We start from the raw sequence: 16,737 nt of genomic DNA on the forward strand, positions 1-16,737 counted from the left end.
ATTTTCATTGAATAATGTTTCCGACAAAGGTTGTCAAATTGACTGACATGTTTATCGTATAGTACAGTCCACTATGAAAATTAGCTGTAGTCTGTTTCAACTACCTATTTTAAAGTTTTTTGTCACTTTCTAAGTTTTGAATTTTATGGAATTGGGAAAGAAGTACCGAGTTTGAAGCGTTCATGAGCAGACATTGCAGTTGAATATTCAAGTTCTGAATTTGATTATTGATGAATAATAAAATAAATCCTACTAGCTCGATTGATGGTTTCATTTAATTTATTTAAACCAGGTTACCTTTAATAATATTTTTCGTTAATTTATGAAAATATCAAATTAGCCCGTAATCCTGAATCCTGATACATAAATTTAGCCTATTAATTTAACACATGTACGACTGTACTCAGTGTTGCACTATCAAATGCAATTGAAGCGCCTCTATGCCAGGGTTTTTATGTTCCTGGTCAGGCTATAAACAATTTCTCTCTTACCACAAAAAATAACGTGCATTTATTAAACAGCAAAGTTGTTAAAGCAATAAATAAATTACTTAATTTTATTTCGATCAGAATAACTGCGGTTAAAACTGTGCATAATATTTAACACAGTCATAAAAGCTATAAAATCTAAAAATGATTTTTGCCTGAAACTGAGATCGAGGCCAAAAATATGGTTTCGGCCGTTGGTTTCGGCTCAAAACCCTATTTTGGTCATACACTAAAAGTAAGGCAAAAAAAATAAAGTCTAAGATCTGTCAAATTTGACACATAAATTAATGACAACTGGCAAAATCGATAAGAATTTTGTCGCATTTTGTGTTAATTTTGTATTTACGGTCATTTTAAATGATTAGCTAAATCAATTTTACAGTAAGAATAGACTTAAATTGATCTCTCTCACAATGATCAAGGCAATATTAGTGTTTAACAATCATGGGAAGCCAAGACTGTCGAAATTCTACCAATACTTTGTGAGTGAAAGTTATTTAGTTTCTTTATTTACTAAATTATCTATTTATAGCTAAGTTTATTCAGCAGAATCATCTCTACTTGCCTTTGTGCAGTTCCTACGTATAAAAATTTGTTGCTAAAACTCGCATGTGTTGTAAAATTATGATGTCTACCCGCAGTAAAAATTTCCATTTGTAGGGCTTCTAAAATATGCAAAATCGTCTAAAATATTCCAGAATGAAGACATGCAGCAGCAAATTATCAAGGAGACTTTCCAGCTAGTCTCCAAGCGCGACGACAATGTGTGCAATTTCTTGGAAGGAGGCAGGTAAGTTGGGATTTAAATTTTTCACTTAGTATTGTTCTAATATCAATATTTGGTGACAAAACAAAAGACAAGTCTCATTAATTGGTTGAAGAGAGACAGCAGACTTTATTTCTGATAGTAATAAGAACTAAAAATATTTTAACTGTAAGTTTGGTCTCAGAAATATTTAATAATAAATCTTTGGACAATTTCACACAGCGCCAGCTAGCCCCAAAGTAAGCAACTTAATGCTTGTGTTATGGGTGCTTGACGGATACACTACTTATATACTTTTTTTTTAAATACATACATATTATACATAGTAACACCCAGACCCGTCACAGAAATTAAAATTCATCATTTCAATTTCTGCCCGGCCGGGAATCGAACCCGGGACCTCTCGGCATAGTAGTCCGTTCTGAACCACTACACCAAACGGCCGACCATATTTGTAAAATGAGTTTTGAACTTTCCTCAGGCTATAGGGATTAGAAGACATATTTTAGCATTTTTATAATAATAATAGATACTAAACTAATACCTAACATGTTTTTTACAATGCAACATATTCAAAACTTATCAGTATTGAAGCCTTCAAGCCATAGGTGTACCCAGTACCTATTTATTTAGTACCCTAATCTGGCCTAGGTGGGGGTCAGATTTTTTAGGCCAGTGACTAAGTTACTTCAAAGCGACTTCCATGGGGGGACAGGGGAACAGGGTCGGACTGGGCTGGAAGGGCCCGGGTGGCTGATCGCAATCCCGAGGCCCGAGACTAGATCATGGTGATGGGATACTATCGAAAAATACTGAGATACACAAATTGAGATAAACAAACTGTAAAAAATTTATTATAATACTAAAATAAAGTAAAATAATAAGTAGGTATTTACCTACTAATAACAAATAATAATATAAAGCTAGCCAATCAACATGTTTTTTAAAACAGGAGAACTTTCAGCTAAGCAGTTAATGACTCGATCGTAAAAGCTGCTGTTTTCGTAATCCTTGATTAGATCCGATTCTATATTTAATACAGTGTGAGTTACGATAAAGTGCACATATGAAATTAGGTGAAACTGGATCTATTTTTTACCCGACTACGGCAAAGCCAAAGGAGGGTTATGATTTTGACAGGCTATGTATGTATGTATGTATGTATGTTCATCTGTTCCCTCGTAACTTCTAAACTACTTATCAGAATTTGACAAATGACATATCATTAGAAGCGTCTTAATTGTCCGCTGGTTATAGGCTATATGGGGTTTCACAAAATCTAATGTGGCGCCCTCTAGCGGACATAACATACAGAGTAAAAAAATAAAGTTAAGATAAATATGCCGTGTTTGGTATCATTTGAAAGGGCTTTACTTGTACATTTTGAATATATATATATTACTAGCATTTGCCTGTGACTTTACCTGTATTCAAGGGCTGATTGCATATAATTCTAATGTGGCGCCCTCTAGCGGACATAACATACAGAGTAAAAAAATAAAGTTAAGATAAATATGCCGTGTTTGGTATCATTTGAAAGGGCTTTACTTGTACATTTTGAATATATATATATTACTAGTATTTGCCTGTGACTTTACCTGTATTCAAGGGCTGATTGCATATAATTCACATCTTTTCGTTCATTGCTTCTTTACTATCATCATCAATTTAACTTTTGTTAATATTATGCGCCACAAATACACATTAACACCAAAATGGTACAAATAATAAATAAAAAGTAAAAAAACTAAAACCCAACTACGACAAAAAACGACGCTAAAAAAGTATAAAACAAGATTTTCAGAATACTGAACTGAACAAAGTTGCTAATGTAGTTGCATAGTAATTTTCATGTTTGGAGAGGCGTAGTCACACGTTACATATACCTACCTACCGTAGCACTTTGACAACGTGTGACTGCGGTTTTCCAAACATGAAAATTACTATGCAACTACATTAGCAACTTTGTTCAGTTCAGTATTCTGAAAATCTTGTTTTATACTTTTTTAGCGTCGTTTTTTGTCGTAGTTGGGTTTTAGTTTTTTTACTTTTTATTTATATCGACAAAAAACAGGTCAAAAAATTTTTGAGATTTTTTTTAATTTGTTATAGATTTTTTTTTCCAATTAGTTACTTATTGTAAAGAAAACGTAATAACTTTTAAACTAAGAGGTAATATCCTGTAAAAACAGTAATAATGCTAAATAACAGACGATACTAAAAAAATACATAAAATACTCAGAAAATGCCAACAAATAATAAAAAATGATACTTTTTGAAAAAAATCTGCTCTTAAATTCGTNGAAAAAAAAAAGACGCCACCATACAAAATCTGGCATTGCCATTTCTCCAAAAAATGCCCCTATAACAGGTGGTTTTTATTACTTTGTATTATTCTCTATGGTATTACCTTTGTAAAACCAAAAATCGCATGTCTATATCCCTATCACAACATTAGCTATGATCGTTTGAACTAAGCCTCTCCGGGCGATTTCGAAAGATTTCGAAGTAAAATAAGCATTTTAGTTAAAATTAAAATTGTCCCTACCTGTAGCGGAGAATAATGTTGTGGTAGGCCTTTGTTCAAACTATCATAGACAATGTTGTGATAGGGATAGAGACATGCGATTTTTGGTTTTACAAAGGTAATACGATCCCAACTAATATTATAAATGCGAAAGTAACTCTGTCTGTCTGTCTGTCTGTTACGCTTTCCCGCTTAAACCTCGCAACCGATTTTGATGAAATTTGGCATAGAGATAGGTTGAGTCCCGGGAAAGAACATAGGATAGTTTTTATCCCGGTTTTTGAAACAGGGACGCGCGCGATAAAGTTTTTCTGTGACAGACAAAATTCCATGCGGGCGAAGCCGCGGGCGGAAAGCTAGTAGAGAATAATACAAAGCAATAAAAACCACCTGTTATAGAAGCATTTTTTGGAGAAAACAAAAAAAAAACACGAATTTATAAGAAGATTTTATTCAAAAAGTATCATTTTTTATTATTTGTTGGCATTTTCTTAGTATTTTTTTAGTATAGTCTGTTATTTAGCATTATTACTGTTTTTATTTTATCAGGATATACCTCTTAGTTTAAAAGTTAAATATTACGTTTTCTTTACAATAAGTAATTTTAAGAAAAAAAATATATAAAAAATTAAATAAAAATCTCAAAAAAATTTTGACCTCTTTTTTGTCGATAAAAATAGGTCTAGTTTCACCTAATTTCATGTGACTCACACTGTATAATTAACGAATCTAACAGTTCTTGCCCCAGTAGAGAACGAAGTCTCGTTTTATGCGCTTTAATGCTGAAATTCGTCTCTCACAAGTCACTTGCGTGAATGAAATTGTGAGAATTAAACACTGTAATACATAAAAAAAGCAAAATAAAACTCCCATCATTTTCCGGCAATTTTCCGAGTATTGCATTTATTAGAGAACGCAATTTTATTTTTGGGACATGTGTGGGTCAATGTGGTCAATAGAAGCTTAACCTCAAGTTTTTGGGGTCGCCACCCTTGTCCCCCAACCGCCATCTTGAAAAAAGGGGTGAAAACACTTTTTTAAGCGTCTTACAAAAAATTCGCTATGTCATAATTTGTAGCAAATTGTTTTGCCTACAAATATGTTTACACAGGCCCCTATTTCCCACTGGGCACTTTGGGCACGTGCCCAGGGCCCCACGACGGAAGGGGCCCCCGTCTGCTCAAAAGACCTTTTTCCAGATGATAAGACCCCCCTTGATCCTTAAGTGCCCAGGGCCCCTAGTAAGTTACTCTTTCAAGGTCACTAACATAATTATTATTACTGGACGGGATTATTACTGATGGAAGAAACATATTCCATAAACAACAACCACTCACCGATCACAGCGGGCATCAGCTCGTGATACACGATGTGCTGGTACCTACATAGCAATGTTCACGTCCCTGGCGACCTGGTAAAGCTTGTCGTCGCCCCAGCAAGGGTTGAGCTCGTGCAGCTTGTCGGCCAAGTAATTGTGGTTGCGGAACAGCCAGAAGATCAGGTTGACCTGATCTCAACATCAATGCCGTGGAGAGCGTTGCGCTTAGCTAAATTATGTTTGTGTGACGAGTGGTTTCCCCACAATAGTCCAGCGGTGGCGGGGTTCAAACCAGTGTTCCTTGGATCCCGAGTCGGCCAGTCTGACATCTTCACCGTTCGGTATTGTAGCTTTGTTCTATAGTTCAGGATTCTATGTGAGTATCTACTGCTTGACTGCCAAAAATCCAACCAATGAAGGCCAGGGTATCATGAAAGAAACATAAATGGTCAAAGCCCTCTTTCCCACTGGGCACTTTAGGCACGTGCTCAGGGCCCCGCGACGGAGGGGGCCCCCGTCTGTCCGTCTCAAAATACCTTTTTCTAGATGACAAGGGCCCCCTTGATCCGTAAGTGCCCAGGGCCCCTAGTAGGTTAAAGACGGCCCTGTGTTTACATAACTTTTTGTCCTAAATTAAATTAGAGAAGTTATACATAAGCAAAAAGGATTTTTTTTTTTTGCTTATAACTTCTTTAATCTTTAATTTAAGGCAAAAAGTTATATTAACATATTTGTAGGCAAAGCAATTTTCTACAAATTATGACTGTACAACTTTTTTGTACGACGCATAGTTTCCGAGACATGCACGCGGGCAACCGTAGCACAGGGGCCACGCTGCGCGGGTCCCCTGTACCACGGTTGCCGCATGCCCCGCAACCCAGGCCCGTGGGGGGCCCGCGCAGGCTGGGGCCCGGCTGGCAAATGCCACCCCGACTGTATGGCCAGTCCGACGCTGCAGGGGAAGACAGCTGCTTGCTTGCAGCCCCCCCCCCATGCTTTAGGCCCTGTGAATTGAGACACAATTGAAATAATTTGTCACAAATATGCAGTCTTTATTGCAACCCCTTGGGTTTTACAGGTTATAAAAACAATACTGTATTCTTCCAGTCTCATCGGAGGGTCAGACTACAAGCTGATCTACAGGCACTACGCTACCCTCTACTTCGTGTTCTGCGTGGACTCCTCTGAGAGTGAACTGGGCATTCTAGACTTAATTCAGGTAAGTTTTAATTAAATAATTATAATACAATGATTTTATCTCTCTAAAATGCACATAATGATTGAAATGTTTATCATAATGCTTACAGTTGTAACTTATAATTATTTTCATGTGTTTTTCTTCATTCTCTATTATTATAATTATTTTGCATCTGCTCTAAAAGACAGACAATCTCTAGACTCTAGAACAGTCTTTCACGAAGTGGGCGATAACGCCCCCTTGGGGCTCTGCAGGCTTAAAGAGGGGCGGTAAGAGACCCAGAAAAACAATCGGGACGTTGTGTAGAGACTTGGGAGGCGTCATTTACTAGGAGGACTCTTAGACACCGACTGAGCACTCGACACTCGACTACAACTGGGGGCGCTAAAAATAATTTATTCTCAAAGTGGGCAGTAGACAAAATAAGTTTGGGAACCACTGCTCTAGAACATAGATGGCTGACAGACATCATACTTTGTGATGTTCCTGGCATATTTAGCAGTGGACTGCTATTGGCTAAAATGACACTAAATTAAATTTAAAAACACTTTGCAGGCATTTTGAGAAACAAGCCATCAATATTACTTATCTATGTATAGTCTAGCGTGGGACGTCCACCTACAAGGTGGACCGACGACATCGTAAAGGTAGCAGGGAAATGCTGGACGCAGGCCGCTACCAATCGATCAACATGGAAAGCATTAGGGGAGGCCTATGTTCAGCAGTGGACGTCCTATGGCTGACATGATGATGATGATGATGATGTATAGTCTCAGAGGATGGTGCTGTTTAACAGGGGCACTTGGCCTACTCTCCTTGGGCTTGTTACACTGGTTCTCTTAAAGCTGTATTGTACATATTATATTCTTTACCTAGATGTTCATGGAGACCCTAGACAAGTGCTTCAATAACGTCTACGACACAATATTAAACTACTGCAGATGTTAATGCTATATTGATAACCTACTATTAGTCTGGTCTGCGAGCACGTAGAATTTTGTCCAATGACCTCAAGCTACCCATCCTTATCGCTCGCGCGTAATCATGTTGCTGTCGCGCTCGCACACTCACTGCGGGCGCCCGTCGCACAGTCGCGACCAGGGTTGCCAACTCGGATTTTCAAAAAGTCGTAGGACAGATTAGAAAATTACGTAGAAATGGTACAATTTCCATATAGAAAATACGTAGATCTACGTACTTTTTTTTATGAGTGAAATGAAGAGAGTAGGGGTAGGTAAAAGTAATAAAACGACAATTTATATTACCCTAAAAGTAGTAAAGTACACTTTTATTGTGTATCATTTTCAGACAAATTAAATTTATACGTAATTATATTTGTTGGAAAGAAGAAAGGAAGTTGAAAAATATCGAATCGAAATACAACAACACCTTCGAAATCTCAGCACAATCTTAGTTCGAAATATTTTTGTAGTGAAGATTCACTTTGACCGTTTGACGGTTTACACCATTTACACACACTGTCACGTCACGTCACATTTCAAATTTCATATCTGCCCCCCTAGACAAAACGCACTTTTTGATCGAATCGAAAATCGAATCTGTCAAAACTCCATACAAAAAAGGGGCTTTTCGACCACTTTTCGACTGGTTTGCGATCATAATTTGCACTTTGTCTAGACCCACAGTGGGTCCTAGACAAAGGGCACATTCCTTTTTTTGTATGGAGTTTTGACGGATTCGATTTTCGATTCGATCAAAAAGTGCACTTTGTCTAGACCCACAGATCAAGGCTCTTCAGTGACATTTACAGGGGGGCGCTGTACAGCATTTTTTCTATGGGGAAATGTCAAAATAACATTAGTTCCGACTTTTGCCACATGCCAAATAACCGTGATCGGAACCATGATCGAACTTTTTCGCGAAAGTAAAGGAAACGATGCCCATTCAGCCTATTTTGCAAATTTGATAAAAATACGTAGATTCTGGGACTAAAGTTCATAGGTTTGCAAGGAAGGCTTAAAATACGTAGATCTACGTAAAAATACGTAGAGTTGGCAACCCTGGTCGCGACAGCAATGTAATTACGCGCGAGCGATAAGGATGGGTAGCTTGGGGTCATTGGACAAAATTCTACGTGCTCACATACCGGGCTTTAATCCGTTTCGCGAGGCTTTATTAGTGGTTTATTTAATTTCTAGGTGTTTGTAGAGACCCTAGACAAGTGCTTCGAGAACGTCTGCGAGTTAGACCTGATCTTCCACGCGGACGCGGCGCACCAGGTGTTGGATGAGCTGGTGATGGGCGGCATGGTACTGCAGACCAACATGGCCGACATACTCTGCCGGCTCGCCGAGCAGAACAAGATGCAGAAAGCCGAGGTGAGACGCAATGCTGCTGTATACAGCTGCTATGACACTACAGCTGCTGTCTGTAAAGGAGACGCTACAGCTGTCCAAAGATCCTGAGTAAGAAAGTACAATGCAGAGCAGAACAAGATGCAGAAGGCTGAGGTGAGACTACAACTGCTGTCCGAAGACCCTGGCTGTACAGAAGTTGCCGTGGTGGGATAAGTCCCATGGACAGGGGTTTACGTTGTGGGATATGTCCCATAGACAGGGGTTTCCGTTGTGGGATAAGTCCCATATACAGGGGTTTCAGTTGTGGGATAAGTCCCATAGACAGGGGTTTACGTTGTGGGATAAGTCCCATAGACAGGGGTTTCAGTTGTGGGATAAGTCCCATAGACAGGGGTTTACGTTGTGGGATAAGTCCCATAGACAGGGGTTTCCGTTGTGGGATAAGTCCCATATACAGGTGTTTCAGTTGTGGGATAAGTCCCATAGACAGGGGTTTCAGTTGTGGGATAAGTCCCATATACAGGGGTTTACGTTGTGGGATAAGTCCCATAGACAGGGGTTTCCGTTGTGGGATAAGTCCCATATACAGGTGTTTCAGTTGTGGGATAAGTCCCATAGACAGGGGTTTCAGTTGTGGGATAAGTCCCATATACAGGGGTTGCAGTGGTGGGATAAGTCCCATATACAGGGGTTGCAGTAGTGGTGGGATAAGTGCCATAGACAGGGGTTTCAGTTGTGGGATAAGTCCCATAGACAGGGGTTTCCGTTGTGGGATAAGTCCCATAGACAGGGGTTTCAGTTGTGGGATAAGTCCCCTAGACAGGGGTTGCAGTGGGCCGCTGCAGACAACATGGCCGACATACTCTGCCGGCTCGCCGAGCAGGACAACATGCAGAAGGCCGAGGTGAGACGTTATCCGACAAGGATTCTTTCCCATTGGGTAATCTGGGCACGTGATTAGGGCCCCACGATCGGGGATCCCTTGATACAAGTTACACAGTAATCTTCGAATACTTACCAGTAACCTGTGAACAATTTAACGTGATCTTTAAAAAGTTCCATGATTAAACTTTAAGAGCTTCTTTGAATGCCCAGCGCCTCCAGTAAGTTAAAGACCGCCTTGAAGATAACTTCTTTCCTACATGCGTCACAGATGTGAGATACAGGCCAAGAGTTTCCTCATTGTGGATGATAAAAAAAAACTACACTTATGTTTCGGGACTATTCCTACCTCTCGTTCCCACCACTGCAACTCCTGTGTAGCCAGGATCTACAGCTTGACCGCCACAAAAACCCAACCAATGAAGGTCAAGTTTGTCCCGGGGGAAAGTTAAACTGTCATTGGACCCGCAACAAAATTAATCAGAAGAACATAGGAGGAGTTAAGAGTTAAGAAATTAAGAATGCCCTCCCTAGCCAAGAATCTTGGTATAGCCATGTAACCCTTTACAGCCATGCCATATTACTATGCCGAGTGGCGTTCTGTTCTGGGGATCGTTATTGCGGTACTACTCAGTTCACTCTTGTTTTTCTTTCATAAATAAACCTATGTGCCACTATTGTGTTTATATTATGTAATTGTCTGTATTTGTGTGATGTCCATTGTTATAAACGTTTCTTTTTTTTAATGCTTGACAAGGCAGGTGTTGACCGCAATCGCACCTGGTGTTATGATGGTACATATCTGCCCTGTAAGTGCCTGTTCACTCTCGCCTTGAAAAAGGCCCGGATTATAGTGTTCAGGAAAGACAGCAGCTGGCAACGAATTCCAGTCTCTAGCTGTGTTCTTTCTTTTTATCCTTTCGTATTGTGTTTTATAATATATTAACACAGTATGGTTGTCTCCAGGCTGGTATATCAGCGGCGCCTGCGCGTGCGGTATCAGCAGTCAAGTCGATGAACTTGCCTCAGCAGTTGCGAGACATGCGTCTGCCGGACTTGCCGCAGGCTATCAAGGTAATATTCTTTTCATAATCATCATTTCAGCCACAGGACGTCCACTGCTGAACATAGGCCTCCAACAGCGTTGCCAGGTTTTTTTTTCGCCAAGTCGGGACTTTGATACTTTTTGAGTGAAAATAGCGGGATTCTTCCGTCAGAAGCGGGACATAGGTAGTAAAAAAACATATACAATCAAAGGTTTTCAAATATTTCTCTTTTTATTTGACTTAAAATTACGTTTACGTGACAATAGCAAAAGTAGCCATAGAAAATGTATTTTAACAAAAAAAAAATTTAAAATCAGCTTTATTCTATCGTTAAATTCGTCTTTAGAATAAAAAAAAAAACAAAAAAAGCAAATCGAAATAAAAAAAATGATATTCTTTAGAATAATATGGCGTTTCAAACAATAGTCTGGTGAAGTGAGTGTCTCTCTCCGAAAAGCGGGACCAAGCCTGTCCCGCGCGGGACATTTAAATTTGATTTAAAAATCGGGACGTCCCGCCAAAATCGGGACGTCTGGCAACGCTGGCCTCCAATGACTTCCACATCGCCCGGTTGGTAGCGGCCTGCATCCAGCGCCTTCCTGCTACCTTTATGAGTTACATAAGGTCTTCAAAAATAATATAAGACTGTATAGATCGGGCACAGCAATTTGAGGATATTTTTTTACCCACTGATCAATAAATTATTTATTTTCACCAACTTGACACTAAGTTATCTACTTGACAATAAATGATTAGTAATCTTTTATCTACTTGGCATTATGTTATTAAACTTTGTTGTCTAGTGGTCTCTAAGTTACTTATTTTTTAGCGACTTGTCACTAAGTTATTTACTAAGTTACTTATTTTTTTATTCCTTGCCATGAACTTACTTGGCACCAATTTTTAATAAGTTTTATATACTTGGCACTATATTACTATTTTTTACCCACTGCTTAATTTTACCTGCTTGTTATGCACTTGGTTACTTTTATACGTAGGTACTTGACACTTAGTTACTATTAATTAAATTACTAATCTTTATTGCCTACTTGGCACTTGATTACTAATCTTATACTTGTTGATTGTTTCATATTCATAAGTATAAAAAGTACCTAATATGTAGAATTTACTGTTTATTTTCATTTCCCAGGATCTAAAGTTCTGACCGTACACCCAGGGCGGTTACCCTCCAACGCCCGTTGCCATAGCGACCAACATCCTAAACTCGATCTACCCTCAAAACGAAAAATACCAAAACCTACACAAACCCACAGAAAACTTCGCAAACAAGTTCTTCGGATCTGAAACTTTGAGCACGAAATTTTCCGAAACGTTCTCGGAAAATTACCAACAAACCGAAGGCATCAGTTTTCCAGATTATGAAAGTTCCAAAGCAGATGGGTATCAAGATTTAAGTGGGAGTACAGTGGAGTACGATTATACGGATGTTAAAAAGAAAAAAAAGAAAAAGAAAAAACAGGGTAAAGGCTTTTAGGATGGTATACAAGATTGGCGAGAATATTGGACGGGGAATATTGTTTGTAAAGGACATTGTTAAAATATAGCTTATAGGCCCAGAACAGACGGTGAAACGCAACTGCAACGAAACTGCAACTTTGTGATGATTCTGATGAATGAAACTGAAACTGAAAGTTTCAAACTGGTCGCGTCATGTGTGGTCTCTCAACGGACGCTATGGCAGAAACTTAGATGCAACTCAAAAGTAACTAGCAGTTGCAGTTTCGTTGCAGTTGCGTTTCACCGTGTTCTGGGCCATACAGTATAGGTGAATTTTAAATCTCAATACTGTCCTATTCTTATACTTATAGAAAAGATTTATGAGTATTGAGTTAAGCGCTACACCTGTAAATTTTTATTCTAAAGCGATGTTTAAACGCGACCGTAGATTGTTGTCTGTGATTGGTTAAATAAAGTTATTTATTTATTCATGTATTTGACATATTAGTCAATTGACATAAGAGCTGTCAAAACTCGACTGTCATAGATTTTGTATGACAAAAATAAGATCACGTCACTTTTTCATTACGGCTAGCACGAAAAACTTTCGAGTTCGAATCGTTTTCGTATTCGTATCGCCATCAAAAGATTTAGTACGAAAACTACAACTGCGCCCTTGTGAACGTGTCGTAAAGTGAACTTAGTATGAGAAATGGTCGCACGAAACTTATTTTGAGAATCAAAATTGCCACATTATCGTTTAATTCGAAGGTTGAGTATAGAGTTTTGTCGAATACGCAAACGATTCGAAGACGAAAGTTGTTCATGCTAGAGGTACATGTCAATTAGGTACTATGTTTCAATATTTAGACCAGTCACAGTGTTGATTCATATTTGAACATCGTTTTAGGATACAGAGAGCGTAGTGTGAGTTTACATCAAAAGTCCTCGCTAGCGAGCGCGTTAAAAAAATATATGAAAATTTTAGTTCTTGAAAGTTTCCACTAGGGGCGCTGTACAACCCGTCATACATTTAATTAGTGTCCGACCGAATATGGATTTTCAGCCGAAAACGGAAACGAAAACGAAGCTTCGGCTGCAGTCTCATTTTCGGCCGAAAACGAAAACGAAAACGAAAATGACCTTCAACTCTCAAATTTCAATCTGAAATTAATGTAAAAACTTTGAAAACCGTTTATGTTTTGACCAAAAACATAATGACGTTTGACAGTTGATTTTGATAGATTGATTATAGAAAACCGGCATTAAAACAAAAAAAAATTAATCATGAATTCTTAGTAGAATATTATTTCCGGTATATGTATATTAAAATATTGGGAAGTGAAGAAGAAATAAAGGGTGTCCAGTGGGAATTTTTCAACTTCAAAAATGAATAAAAATAAATTAATGATTTTTTATTAATTATTACTAATGCAAACTGGAGTTTAACAATTGTGGATTTAATTTTTTATAGGCAATGTCTTTTAAATGATGCCCGTTTTACTATAGGCACTCTCACAGCCGGACCCTTACATTCGCAACTATGCGAGAGCAAATCGCGCTAATAATTTTGTTGCAACTTCACGGCGGATATTTTCTTACAGAACCTGAATTATTTAAGAATTGTTTGCTGTAAACTTATGACTTGAGATATCCCCCAAGAAAAAGTCGCATGGTGTGAGATCTGGTGACCGAGGCGGCTAGGGTATGTCCCTGCTGTACTTGCTGATCATTTATTTGAAAAAAGAAAATAGTCCTCAGTGTCTCCATCGAGGTACTCTCCGTGTGTGGTGAGACACCTTCTTGCTGAAATAGTTACGTAGTTGACCGGGATGCAGTTGCAGTTGTGGTATCAGACATTCATCGATCATTCGACAATACATTTCAAATACTTATTGCTCAACTGCGAACGCTCTGTAGGCTCCCAACCAGTGACTCATGGCGTATTTCAAATCCGCATTAGACTCTATTTTAAAACAATTAAACTTACTGAAAACTCTTTGGGTTTATTGTATTCAATTTTGAACTTGGAAAATTGTCGCTGGACACCCTTTAGAACGTAACCTCACTTCACAACTTCAAAAGAGTGTGACAATACCGCGTCCGTTCAAGTCTGATTGGAACCATGAGTGCACCAGATTCACTCCCGAAGATATCGGAATGATAAACGTCACCATCTTATTCACGTATTTTTGATATTCGGTTTGGCCGAAGCTTCGGCTGGTTTTTGGCCGAAAACGAAAATATGGCCGAATGTCCATTTTTTGGCCGAAAATGGCCGAAAACGAAAACGAATATTCGGTCGGTCACTACATTTAATGTAATTTTTTACGCGCTCACTAGTGTGGACATTTGATGTAAACTCACACTATGCCCTCAAACTTCAATGTGCATTAATGACAAACGTAAAATAAATTTCTACTGTACAGTTTCACACTCAATTACTACGATATTGTAATATCTTCCATATTGTAATTATGAATTAAAATTAAATTTGTGTAAACAGCTTGTCATGTAAGTCGTTTTAAAGTTTTGGCCTAGATTTCTATATTGTTCACTATTTCGAAAATTAAATTACTACTACCAGACGTATGCCAGATCCTATTATAATCATGATTTTACGGGACTATTCCCACCTCTCGTTCCCAAAGCTGCAGCTCCTGTGTAGCCAGGATCTACAGCTTGACCGTCAATAAAAACCCAACCAGTGAAGGTCAAGTTTGTCCCGGGGGAAAGTTAAACTGTCATTGGACCCGCAACGAAATTAATCAGAAGGTAGGTATATGCACCACGGACGAATCATGGATAGTTGAAAATATAGTGAACGACTAGATATTGGAGCTATATCGTTTTATTACTGTGAACTTTACGACAAATATGTTACTTCATATTATGTTTTTCTTTCGTTTGAAATGATTATGAGATTTGTTGAAACATTCCTTAAAATTGTATATTCTCGAATTTGTTATTATAAATCGTAATGTATGTGCAATCTATGTATTAAATGGCGCTGGCGATGGGCATATAGCTAGGTAATATACCTTAGGATAATTATTGCGTTAAGGAATATATTAAATATTTTATGTTACACAGCATATTGTTTTTCATTTATTTACTCAATTATTACCCAAAAATGTATACAGAAGCAAACAAAAAAACAATAGCTCTTAGGCGCTGGAAAATCATTTTTTTTTATTTAGGTTATGGAAAGAGGTAATTTTAGGAAATATCTGGCGGGACCAGGAGGATTTTTTTGAATACTTTCCAGTCAATTTTATTGAAAATAATTCAAAAATTGGAATTTAACGCCATCTATAAGTTAGAAACGAAATTAAATAAAAAAAGCACTTCAGTGCTGCCATCTATTATTCATGCCGTGAATTACGTGTAAGCTCTAATAAAACTACTCACCAAAAGATGGCGCTGTTTAAGCAGATGTAATTTTAGTATAGCTACTACCCACTAGATGTCGCTATTTCGAGCAAATAAATGTAGAGTTCTACGTGAGCCAATAAAATAACTCACTGATAAATTAATTTAAATTAAAGTTAAAAAATGCAATTAGTTTGTCCTGACTTTTTTAAACTAGGTCATAAGTTTACAGAAATTTCATCTTCAAGTGAAAATGGGGCATCACTCGAGCAAAACTTTAAAACCGCGGGCAACAGGCCAGCTAGTTACGAATAAAGACAGAGGCGTGCATATCATTAACTACTAATGAATAATAATTAAATGATACGAGTTGTAAACCAACCGCGGTGTTTTGCGAATCGTTCATAATAACTTGTGGTTAGTACAACTTATTATTGTTTATCTGTTCAAAGATACCTACTTATTTTAGAAAGAAAGAATGCAAGAAAAGTAATTTATTTAGTTCAAATTACTTAAGTAGTATGAATTGAGTAAACAATAATTAAGATTGTCGTTGCTGAAAGAAAATTACTTAGGGCAGAGTCAAGTTCTATCTAATCTTTTATGCGTTTATTTTTGTTAAAATACTTTGGATTGGGGCTTGGTTTTAGCATTGTATAATAATGAGTACTTATTAGCTGAAATAAATGTAGAGTTCATCGAGGGATCTTTTGCTTATCTTCTCTTACTTAGGAAACTTATTTAGGTGTTTCTATAATTATGTTGTTTCTTAATCGATGACTCTTTTATAATGCGAACAGCTAGGGACTGGAATTCACTGCCTGCTGCTATCTTTCCCAAAGACTTTAATCCGGGCCTTTTCAAGGCGAGAGTGAATAGGCACTTACAGGGCAGAATATGTGCCATCCTAGACTGCATCGCATTTATCATCAGGTACGATTGTAGTCAAATATCTGCCTTGTTTATGCATAAAAAAATATCTCGATATTTCGTCTGACACTATAGATAATTTACTATAGGGAAGATATTTATCTTGGATTTGGTCAGTCGAAGAAACCAACCAAAACCTGCGTCCAAAGAATTCACGACACTACGCCATCTGTCAAGCAAATTAATTGTAAGTAAGTAAACCACATGTTAGTAATAAAAAAATGTGCAAAGTTTAAGCTGAATATGCACTCCCTTTGACCACAAAACAAGCAAAAGACTACAATTTCGTTTTTCACAGTCATTACTTAGCAGCGCTGATAAATTGTACAGCGAATGAGCAGTTAACTGACGTTTGTCTGTAATTTGATCAACTGTCATTTATTGGTTAATATAGAAGCTTGAGCTTTTTGTTGATTGCCGGTTTGTGAGCTTTG

At 37.9% G+C, this 16,737-nt stretch overlaps 1 protein-coding gene across 1 annotated transcript; it reads left to right on the forward strand.

The window, feature by feature from the left end:
* Nucleotides 1-778: 778 nt before the first annotated feature.
* or (AP-3 complex subunit sigma-2 or) lies at nt 779-11,990 on the forward strand. The gene is made up of 6 exons (XM_028305907.1): nt 779-970; nt 1,187-1,278; nt 6,207-6,318; nt 8,457-8,636; nt 10,464-10,571; nt 11,694-11,990. The coding sequence occupies exons 1-6, from the start codon at nt 902-904 to the stop codon at nt 11,706-11,708; spliced, it is 576 nt and encodes a 191-aa protein (XP_028161708.1). The 5' UTR covers nt 779-901; the 3' UTR covers nt 11,709-11,990.
* Nucleotides 11,991-16,737: the final 4,747 nt, after the last annotated feature.

Source organism: Ostrinia furnacalis, unplaced genomic scaffold (genome assembly GCF_004193835.3).
Source record: "Ostrinia furnacalis isolate ACB-3 unplaced genomic scaffold, ASM419383v2 OfSCF1808, whole genome shotgun sequence".
Lineage (NCBI taxonomy): Eukaryota > Metazoa > Arthropoda > Insecta > Lepidoptera > Crambidae > Ostrinia > Ostrinia furnacalis.